At 33.3% G+C, this 11,593-nt stretch overlaps 2 protein-coding genes across 2 annotated transcripts; one reads left to right on the top strand and one right to left on the bottom strand.

Moving 5' to 3' along the window:
* Nucleotides 1-4,038: 4,038 nt before the first annotated feature.
* On the top strand, nt 4,039-5,120 carry LOC113234146 (mitochondrial carrier homolog 2-like). The gene has a single exon (XM_026469415.1). It carries the CDS (start codon nt 4,097-4,099, stop codon nt 4,982-4,984), a length of 888 nt encoding a protein of 295 aa, XP_026325200.1. The 5' UTR covers nt 4,039-4,096; the 3' UTR covers nt 4,985-5,120.
* Nucleotides 5,121-5,242: 122 nt separating this feature from the next.
* On the bottom strand, nt 5,243-10,842 carry LOC113234036 (U3 small nucleolar RNA-associated protein 6 homolog). Its single transcript, XM_026469259.1, has 8 exons — nt 10,751-10,842; nt 9,988-10,300; nt 9,091-9,285; nt 8,672-8,869; nt 8,255-8,356; nt 6,899-7,105; nt 6,480-6,665; nt 5,243-5,653 (listed from the first exon to the last, which is right to left on the bottom strand). Exons 1-8 carry the CDS (start codon nt 10,840-10,842, stop codon nt 5,243-5,245), a joined length of 1,704 nt encoding a protein of 567 aa, XP_026325044.1.
* Between the last annotated feature and the right edge of the window lie 751 nt (nt 10,843-11,593).

Here is an 11,593-nt window from a genome sequence, read left to right as displayed (position 1 = left end):
TAGTTGGCCTGTCTATATTTCAATGCAAACGGGAGTTGATATTTATAAGAGCTGTATCGCTAATGTGTTACCAGGAATATATGGCCCTTATTTCGTCTCTATTTCTGGTTATATACTGGATGTTTTTATATATAAGTGCAAACGAATTACACTGATAATGACGTGACAACACGTGCTATTTTTAGTAAGTATTAGAAAGAAAGAAAAATCAAACACTCATTCGTATTATTAGACGAGCAAAGTTCCTGCTAAATAAAAAAGAGTCCTGAACGATTGTTAAAACTAAGCTGTACGAACCAACTAACGCGTTTACGCACTACATCCGATTTGCATTGGTTCCGAATCCTCGGATTGTACACATTTAGAAAACTCGGACCGACTTCGGATGTCGCTTATCACTAAGTCCGATTTGAATCCGAGAAAATTCCAATATCACACCTACAGATAAAATAATCCCTGTGCCATTTCGGACCGTCATTTTTCGGATTCGGAACTGGGTGCCTACCCCCGTTCTCCGTCCGACAATTACTATCAAATAAGTAATAACTCGACCAAATTAAAACACATTACTATTTTACGACTACAATAGCGTCATTTATAGTACGCAAAACACCTCTATGCTTCGCAGTCTTTGTAAATATATTATAATGTGTCTAGAATAGTAGAAGGCTAATGACCTGACCTTTCTTAAGCAAAAATTTGTTTACATCCTTAGATTTTCGTAACGATATAGGTTTTTTCCTATATCTATGAATAACACCTATATTTTTAACCGACTTCAAAAAAAGGAGAATAATAATAATATTTTTTTCAGTACAATAACAGTAATAAAATAGGTGACAAAAAACACATACAATTTATGGTTGTTCATAAACTGACAGAGAAACTGTGGACAGGACATCAATCACTTCCCAAAGTAGGGTAACCCTGTACTTTGGGAGCTGTTGACAATCCTCCGCCAGTAAACAAAATTACAAATATTTTACAACCGGTTTCCTCATGGACGTATACAGAATATATATATATATATAGAAATAGTGTGAATGTAATGTAAGTAAATAAAACAGCACAAACTATACACCTATATAGTTTGTGCCTTTTTTCTATTTATTTATTATGCTTTATGCAAACACTGATACATGCAAATACTATTAAGGGAGACGTACTAAATATCGGATACTATTTGAACATTCGAAAAAACACTAATATAATATTTAAAAATGTATATTTATTGCAGTCACAGTAATTTTCAAAGATCTAAACGTTCATCTTTTTTAATGATCCCCCATCTAAACAAATAATTAAACTTTTAAAAAATTAGAACATATAGCTGATGTCAAACACCGTCGCGTAAACAAGTCTGCAGTCTGCGAGCATGTCATGGATAAACCTACACATTCAATGAAGTTTGACAAACCGCAGGTCCTTGCAAAAGAAGTCCGTTATCTACCCAGGATGCTGCGAGAGGCCATTGAAATTAAAAAACATCCTAATTTCAACAGGGAAGATGGTTTCTCCGTACCACCAATTTGGGAACCAGTATTTCCTCTAATGAAAAATCCCAAACAGACATAAGACTGCAGTACTAATTAATATGTTTTAGTGAATAGGCATTTTTTAGGCAAACGCGTCCCATCGTCAGTCACATCGTCGCTTAACATCAGGTGAGATTGTGGCCAAGCGTGTGTCTATTATATATATAAAAAAAAAAGTTTATTCTAATTTCTATTATTGATTAATAATAAATTGAACTTTATAAAAATTCATTCAATAAAATAATTTGTAAAAGTTAATATAGCGTAAATTGGAATGTTTTCTTTGGAAAATTAAAAATAAGGTATTTAATTAATAACTATTGTAACTATAGTGAAAAAATAGGGTGGTTTGCATCAATATTAGACATAACTGGTTGAAGACTGTACCACCTCAGTCAACCGTGACCATGGGACCTGTAAAGGGCCCGAAACGTCGGTTTGTTTGAAAAAACAAATATACGCGATTTAAATCCGGAAAAATAGTTTCATTTCCTAAATAATTAAACATTTAAATGTGAAAGACACTGTACAACCAGTGATGTAGGTACCCCAATAGCGGATATCTAGTATTGTGGATACCTAGGTATCCAACATTGAGGTACTACCTACTTGTACAATAACCGGTTACGAACATTTCAACCTGCGCAATTATCGCTAAAATGTGTTAAGTTCTGTATTCTAACTATGCGCCTAGCTAGTATATAACAGTCACAAAATATAATATTTCGAAATCAAGGTCTGAAAAAATCGTCAAACAAAAATGGCGTAGACAACTAGCAAAATATTGATAACTTACATTGAGGAAGTAGTTCTAATTTTAAAGTAAAGACGAATTTGTTTAGTTTTCATTATAGCGGGGTATCCAGTATTGTGCGCGTGTTCAATATTTGGTACGTCTCCCCTACTAAGTAAGTTAAGGGGAGAGCGTCAAACAGAATAATTAAATTAGAAAAATTTTTCGGTCTCATCATAAGTTTGTGTTTCTAGCCATTTAAATAGTTTCTTTTTGATCTCAAATGCGCATAAGGTATATATATTTAATTTAAGAAGGTTCTCAATTCGACTGCTTTTTTTGTATTTGTATGTATGTAACACGTGAACTCTAATTTGTGACCCGATTTTGATGATGCTTTTATATTGTAAAGAGGATACCTGAGAAGTGGTCCCATTTAAATTTGAAGAAAATATTCCACTTCTAAGGGTCGCAAACTAGGGGATGAATGAATTTTGAGGACGGTTTTTTAGTACTCTGTACTGAGATTATTTATCTCATGACACCTGTAAGGTTTTTTTTTCAATATTATTAACAGATTTACGCTATATTTCTAAAAAAAGTTTCAAATTATACTGGGTTACACTCGGTTCCAAATATTTTGAGATCATTCATTTGCACTTCAGTGACCTGGGGAAAGTGTATAATTTTTTTGTCCATTCATTCGTACAATATTTTTAACATGCTTTTATTTTACATTGCAGTGCCTAATCGTCATGCCAATGAATTATAAAAGAAAAAACCCGGACTTACAGCAATTTCTAAGATGATAAGATGTTATTTAGATTTATTTTTTTTCATTTACCATTTTTAATATTTTTATAGTTCAAATAGTAAGTAATATCAACAATACAATTCAAACATATCTTTGTTTTTTACTAAAGAATACTTTATCACTATATATATTATATTTAGTTTGAATCTATGAGCAAATGCATACCCATGTGCGTCTATCTCTCTACGCCAGGGCGCGCACAATTACCGCAATGCGGGTCAAATGAACTCATTCCTATTTTTGTTATATTTAAAGTTTTTGGTTTCATTGAAATTTAGAGCCAAAAAATGTTTTATTTGAAAGTAATACCTTTATGTTAATAAGCTCTTATATTTTATGTGCAGTAAGCCCTATATTACAAAAGTGCGCGCACTTGACCGGAATGCTCTACGTGGTTCACGTCCGAGTTTACACGGGTTGTTCTCAAGGAGATCCGAAAAAAGTCATACAAATATTGCTCTAACATTACAAAACATACAGCTCCGCATAAATTTTGTACGTTATTTATTTAATGTTTTACATATATAATTATATTTAACTCCAACAATTGTAAATAGTAGCTGTTAATAACGTAATACAAACATCTTGATCACTAAAATACTAAATTATTTTATTAAACAGTACCGTTATTTTCATGGACAAAGAAATTTCGTGGAAAACCTTAAATTCCACAGACGTGTATGTACCACGTTACTTCAATGTTTTATGTTTATATTAATTACGTCCTTATAGCTTAAAGTATTAATTTGTTTGAAAAGAAATAAACAATGTGGTCACGAAAATGGTGAAGACATTATTTTAGCCTTATTAAGCTTCCGAAAATTAAATAAAGCTGGCTATACCATTTTGGCTGTCCGTATCTACTAGTATCGAAAACGGCATTGTCTATGCTTTTAAAAATAAACCTATGATTATGTACGGATGACAGTCGCTCCGTCTTGTCTTTGAATAATTTTGATTTCGGAAGTGGCTGCTGGTTTCATCGAAGCTTTTCGTAAATTTATAAATACCATAATGGAAGAAATTGAGAAAGAGAAGAAAGCAGCATTACCATCTCAGCTATTAATAACAACGATATGTCATCCCATGGAATACGCAAAGGTACTGATACAATTAGGGTATGAACCCTTGCCACCGCGCCGATCCACAACTCTTTTCGGCCGGCCTGCCATGATATTACCTAACGTTTTCCAATACATTAAGTATATCAAAGCTCAAGATGGGTTCTTTGGGTGCTATCGTGGCTTATCAGCGAGATTACTCGGTTTAATAGCCTCTAGTCAACTTACTTCAAAGGTGATCTACGCGTGCGGTATTGACCTGCCAGAAATCAATGACCCTCCCAATATTATTACTGACGAAGAGCCCGTTGCGGAGGACTACATCAAGCTCGGCCGGCGTGATATGATCATGCACACTGCCGCTGTTATCGTGTCGTATCCTTTCCACGTTGTCTCTGTGAGAATGATGGCCTCGTTTATCGGCAAGGAAGAAGAGTACAGTTCCTTGATCAGCGCAATCATTTCAGTGTACAGAGATGACGGCATTCGTGGGTTCTTCCACGGCATTGTTCCTAAACTACTAGGAGACTTGACTTGTGCAGCCGTCACAGGTGTATTAGCGTACTATGTAAACAAGCATTTGGTGAAGACCAAAGATTTGAGGTACTACACTGTTCCATTCCTCACTTTCATCACAAGTACAGTGACCTACCCGCTGGTAGTTGTTTCTACATGCATGGCTGTGACAGGATGCAGCCTTAGAGCAGGTTGCCCTCCCAATATGCCTAAGTATCCTCACTGGCAAAAATGCTGGCAAGACTTGGTCAGAAATAAGCAACACAAACGTGGCTCATCCTTAATCTTTAGGTACTATATAGCTCCAATTGCAGCACTGCAATAAGGGCACTAATTTTCAATATGATTGCATTTATCTATTGTTTATTTGCTAAGTGTTTTTCCACTATCACCAAAGTAGTAATTTCAACCTCTAGAGAAATTAAGGTACAATGGAATGTGTAAATAATGTTAATAAATGGTGTACATGTGGATATTCATTCTGCTAGATTGTTGATAAAAATATGGTTATATATAAATAAATATATAAAATATAAAGTTTGTTTTGCTTCATAAAAACCATTGATAATATATGTTAAATCATTTATTTTAGTTTCATTAGAGTCTGTCCTTTAATGAATTCGTCTACTAATTCTTTCTTCAGCATTCCAACTGCTCTTCTATAGATTGCTGGTGCATTTTGAGTGTTACCGCTATCAGTTTCAAATTTCATATAATTCATCCACGTATCAACATTGTCCTTTCCATGGTGCTGAACAGCACATTCAAAACATTTTCTAATCCATTTCAAGTTAGGTTTCTCCTGGGATTTTTCAATGTCAATCATAACCCTATGGACTTCTATTTGTAAAGGTGGTGTCCTTATCATCTCTTCATACAAACTCCTTGCAGCTTTTAGTCCATTATGCTCATAGGTTTTTTGGAGTAGCTTAGGCTTTATTGCTAATAATGTAGGGTTCTCACAGTTTTGAAATTTCTTATAGAAGTTACTAAGCTGAAACATATAAATGGGAACAACAAGATTAAAAACTGGTATTTGATAAGATAACAGTACGATAACACAAGTAAAGTAGTACAATATATAATGAATATATCCATAGCCAGCTTATATTATTACACAACTGGCCATATGGTTTTCCTAACATAAGGAAGACATATGCATGCTTGGGCTACTAGAAAGTTTATAATCTTTAGCCCATTAATGATGGCAGTCAGTTGCAAGAAATAAAATACATAGTAAAATTCATTTTTGCAGTATGTTAATTGGATTCACAAATATTTTGGACAAACAATCTGTATTGCCAATTGGCAACAAATATTTACAGAGATGGTAATTCTACTACATGTATGATTTGTTAAAGCATGAATGATTTATTTATTTTTAAGTAACTTGCAAAATAATATTAAAATTAAGAACTAATGTACAAAAATACATAAAAGTACTGACAGATATTGAGAAGTCATAAAAATATCAAATGTCTCGAAATGGTTACGTTATGAGCTGCCATGACTGATTGTGTTTGTACTGAAATTATCTTTTTGTCTTAATAACTTATTGCAGAAACGGAACTTTTTTCAGATTAGTTTTTTCAAAAGAACTAACGTTCCGAGCCCTTTACAGATCCTATGTATAATAGAGATTCCTATGTATAATAAGAGCGAAAACCTATAAGGCTATTACAATAGGACGCGACATGCGCGACAGCTACATAGAGCACGTGATATCTATCTATGAGAGAATAGTAGTATCTCGCGCTTTATGTCGCTCTCGCTCAAGTCGCGCCTTATCATGCTAGCCCTACTGGGAACTCGAAACTTACCACTGGTTTAGAGTTCGCACTATCTAATACAAGATTCCATAGATATAACGCGTCGTTAGGCTTCAATGCTTTGTTAGCTTCTTGCAGAACACCTAAAGTTTTCTTTTCATCGTCTTTATTGATTAGAATCTTCTCCTCCCAAATTCTCCTTGCTAGGGGATTCAGTTTTGCAGCTGTATCTAATATCTGGGACATAAAGTGAATTATTACAGTCACACATACAAAAAAATAGAATAAAATAACTTTTGTTTGACATTAACAATTTTTAAATTTCAATAAAAATTAACTATTATTTTAGGTGTTATGGGCCATTTCAATTATAATTTTAAGTCCTGCAGTTCACCAGCACATTTTAAAACTTCCAAAATAACAACATAAAATGGTTCAATTCTCATTAGAAAAATTCAAACTTTATATACCATCATGAATTCTTCATTTGACGTTTCATTCTCTAATTTCAACATTTCCAAACCAAAATCATACATGTCATTGGTAAGTAATCCATTTTCGTGTCCATACATCCATGCGTGTTTTACTACACTTATTTTCTGAATATCTGAGCACATATCTTCGTTTAATCCCAGAAGTTCGTGGATGAATTTTGTACATAAATTCTTGTCTGGAAACTGAAAATTAGATTAGACCAAAAAGATCCATAAATATAATAATAACGCACACACTCAACATAGCCTCGCACTAGGGAAACCCTGGGTCGCGGGTGTCATGAACACACACATAGACAACCACAAATTAGACCCAAACTCACGACAGAAATAAATGTTGGCCATACAAATATTTCTCCTGACCCGGGAATCGAACCTGGGACCTCTGCGTGGCAGGCATGGTAATTGTTCGGCCACGGAGGCAGTTGATAACAGACAAAGTATGTTTAAAGAAAACGAAAATTACTTAAGACTCGACGAAACGGAACACTACATCATGATTATTTTTCGATACCAACAATGAACACTATGCCAACTTTATTTTTGGTCATTTTCTGTATTTATTTCATTTTTTAAGTTCCCTAATTTTTTCAGAAAATTCGTGATTTTTTTGGTTTTCTCTCGAATTTTGTTTTTTGTTTCTATATTTTTTTTCACTAAATTCGGGGAGCTTAATATTAGCAAATAGATAAGGCTGTTTACATTAAACTAAACAGACATTTAAATTAAACAGAATATGACCAATAATTAAGTTCGCGTAGTTTTCATTGGTTGTACCGTTTTGTGTTTTTGGTATGACAAAAAAGTTAAAAAAGATAGCTCAGGTTTTTTTTAATAAAACCAAGTGACGGGACTAACAAGTCGCCCATCTGGTGGTAAGTGACACTCCTGTCCATAACAGTTGCAGTACCACTCAGTTCTTTAAATCACACAGATCTGAGGGGCACTGCCATTGCGCGTGTCTCCCTGAGACATACGTTGACAAGTCCCATGTGCCTGTAATATCACCACCCTTATTCTGCAGCCGTTACTTGAAAGGGCACTTGAAACAAAACTCAAAACCGAGAAAATTATGTTTAAAGAAATAAAATTAAAAAAATAGCTATTCTCTTGCGGTAACTCGTATTGGTATCAGCCTTTTTTTATCACAGCAGTACACATATCAAATTTTTTTTAAATGCGCCCTTTTACATAATGGCGGCAGTACTCATCATAACCGGAATGCAGTAACACTCACATTACTGGCTGGCGGCAGAAGTAGGTAAGGTGGCAGAACAAACTCTTTCACAAGGAACTCTACTACTGACAAAAGGTAAAACAAAGTAAACAAACCCGTTGCAATGCTTCTTCGTAAATGGCTATAAAATTGTTCACTTCTTTTTGAAACCTATTGTCATCATCAACAAACTCTTCTGTCTCTTGCCAATGATTTCCCTGTAACATGACAAAGGTATAAGCTTATTATTACAAGTTTCATGTAGTCATTCCTAGTTGAGCACTTCAATAGCAACTATAAAGGAAATTATGAAAAAATAGTAAATAAATATAGAGAAAAAGACCTTCAATTAAGTGAAACGAAAGAAAACACCAACGGAACATGATAATAATATCAAAGTAGATTTCATTAAATATCACTTTCTACTTAAATGATATGATACATATAAATAAATTTGAAATTAATCTAGTTAGATTTATAATATGAACCATAGAATACATAACTATGGTGGTATTCATATTTTAAACACTAACCTGAAGTTCGTTAGAAGCAACATAAACCCAAACTTCCTTCTTATCTCTTTTAGACCAAATTTCCTTCTTTATCACCTTGGTAATAGACTCAACATCATATTTCATGGAAAGATCGCATATTTTAAATAGGAACATAACATCTTCAATATTCTTTGCAGCATTTTTCCATACCACTTCTGCTCTTTTCAATTGCTTTTCCTAAAAAAAAATACAACAGTGTAGCTTATTATACATAAGTCAGTGTAAAATTATTAACAAATATAGTATACAGAATACCCATTCTAATATTACTCACAATAATTATTTTTTATTCTTAGGTGCTCTCAGAAATGCTACTTGGGACAACTTGACACCCAGGGGACTCAACGGACTAAAAATCATCATTATGAAAGAAGTTATAGAGTCCAGCACTATCTTACCTTCTGCTCTTGATCCTCTTCATTTGCAAAAGCCAGCTTCAGTTCAATTTCAAAAAAGTCTAAATACAAATTATCTGACTCAGGATGCCTGTGTATACCTTTCAAGAGAAAATTTCTAGCTGCATCTAGATTATTCTGCTCAACGCTCTCCCATTTGGCTGCCAATTGCCACATTTTTGGCTTGTCACCATGCATCTAAAGAAAAAATTATGCAAACATTTGGTAACCAAAGCAGCTGTTAGGTCGAAGACCTGGATAAATTGAGATACATCTAAAATTAACTTATATGGTTATAAAAACACTATAGTCCATTTGTACTTTTACAAACATATACCATTTGTATGTTTATTGAAACATGCTTTACAAATCAATAGGTATAAAAATAGGCATGCAATTTCATATAAAGTATAAGTATATAAAGTATAAGTATATAAAGTATAAGTATATAATAATAAGTATATAAGATATAAAAGTATAAGTATATAAGTATTTGAAGGTAAGTAAAAATCATTTTATAAATGTATATTTCATTAAATAGACATCTCAAGATTGTTTACATTTAGTTAAGTACCTAAACAAATGGACTATAGAAAATGGGATACTTTTAAAAGATACAATACAATAATGATTATAAAAATGGTTAAATAATAACACACATACTTAACATAGCCCCGCACTAGGGAAGCCCTGTTTCGCAGGTGCTATGGTCACAAACATAGACAATCACAAATTACACCCAAACTCACGAGAGACATAAATGTAAGCCATACAAATATTTCTCCCGGCCCGGAAATCGAACCTGGGACTTCTCAGTGGCAGCCCGGCTTGATAACTGTTCGGCCATAGAGGCAGTTAACTTGAATAACATTAAATAAAATAGTTATATGAGTCATAAACCTGAAGCATTTGTCCTATAATCCCAGAAATGGCAGAATCAAACCCAACTCCTCTGCAAAACTTGATATACTCAAAGTATACTTCAACTTCATTTTGAAACCGGTAAATAAATTGTTTGAACAACTGATTCAGCCTTTTTGCAATTGCATACTCTATATCTTTCTTTTTCTCTCCTAATTTGTTCTGTTTCCGTCTCAGAGAGATGTCTTCTAGTAGCACGAGCTCGTATTCTATGTACTGGATGTAATCTTCCTTTTGTTTGACCTTCCTTTGGACTTTGTATTCAAATTCTTTACGTTTGCGGGATATTTCTCTGTAATCATAAACATTAAATGTATTGTAAAACATTGGTAAACTAGATGATTTAAAGAATAGTACAAACTACATAGCAAAATATATAAAGGAACTATTATAATTTTTAAATAACGCAAACACCAATATAGAATATTCACTATTAAAAGGATTTATGTAACCTTCAACCTTTTTATTGCAACTGAAATAAATAATATCATGCAACTATGAAATCCAGTATTGTGTAATGTTGTAAATGACGCTTACTTTCTAGAGTAATGTGTGAAACACTGTCGCGTGATATCACACTTGTAATACTACTCGCATTCTATATTACGAAGATGAGGCTAGACATAAGTTGATAATTACGTTTAATTTTTAAGTTTTACAACAGAGTTGAATACTAAAGCATGGTATCAGCTTTACCTTACCAAGTACAACAAGTTACGGGACAGTTTTTAGACATACTTACTTTATTTCTTCATCATCATACAAATTAGTTCTTCGCATCTGCTCTAACTCGTTTATCATATTCTCAATACGTTGGTTCACTAGTTCTGCCATTTTTTGCGCTTAATCTTCTACTTTTCAGCACAAGAACAATTTTTAAATGGTATTTATTTACACGAAATGGAAATTAAACCATAAAATACACACGCTACAATCTTCTCACTTTTGAGGTTATGTTGTTATGTTGGAGTATATTCGTTTTATCGTTAATTTTTGTTGATAATTTTGTACTTGACAACCAACATAATATTATCTCAAAATTGCTTTCAGTTATTTTAATATTACCTATTTAATTTCAAAGCGATAGTGTTGTCCTGTCACTGTGAAATGAAACCTTATATAAACCTTATAAAAAATTTATATATACAAATATACGGAAATTTTGGAGATAAATTATTAATACAACGCAATTTTGAGATAAAATATAACTGCAATTTGTTTGATAATACTTTTTTTGGTAATTTATGGTAATATAATGGAAGGTCAAAGTGGTATCATCAGCATATGAGATTATATTACAGTTTTCAATTTTTAGTTTACATAGGTCGTTTATATAACAAAGGAACAAAGTAGGCCCCAAGACACTACCTTGTGGCACGCCGAACTCAATAGTCATCGGCACTCTCAAAACCACCTATTCTAACACGCTGAGTGCGATTTGAGAGATAGTCCCTAAAGAGTGCCAATTGTGGACCTCTGATACCCATTTTCTCAAGCTTGTCTATCAACCTAGGCAAAGAGACTGTATCAAATGCCTTCGCTAAATTTGGATTTTATTGTCAAGTTTATTAGCTAAGTAGTTGAC

This window comes from Hyposmocoma kahamanoa, unplaced genomic scaffold, assembly GCF_003589595.1.
Source record: "Hyposmocoma kahamanoa isolate Upper Pololo Valley unplaced genomic scaffold, ASM358959v1 81, whole genome shotgun sequence".
In the NCBI taxonomy this organism is placed as follows: Eukaryota; Metazoa; Arthropoda; class Insecta; order Lepidoptera; family Cosmopterigidae; genus Hyposmocoma; species Hyposmocoma kahamanoa.
This window is presented reverse-complemented; position numbering and strand designations above follow the sequence as displayed.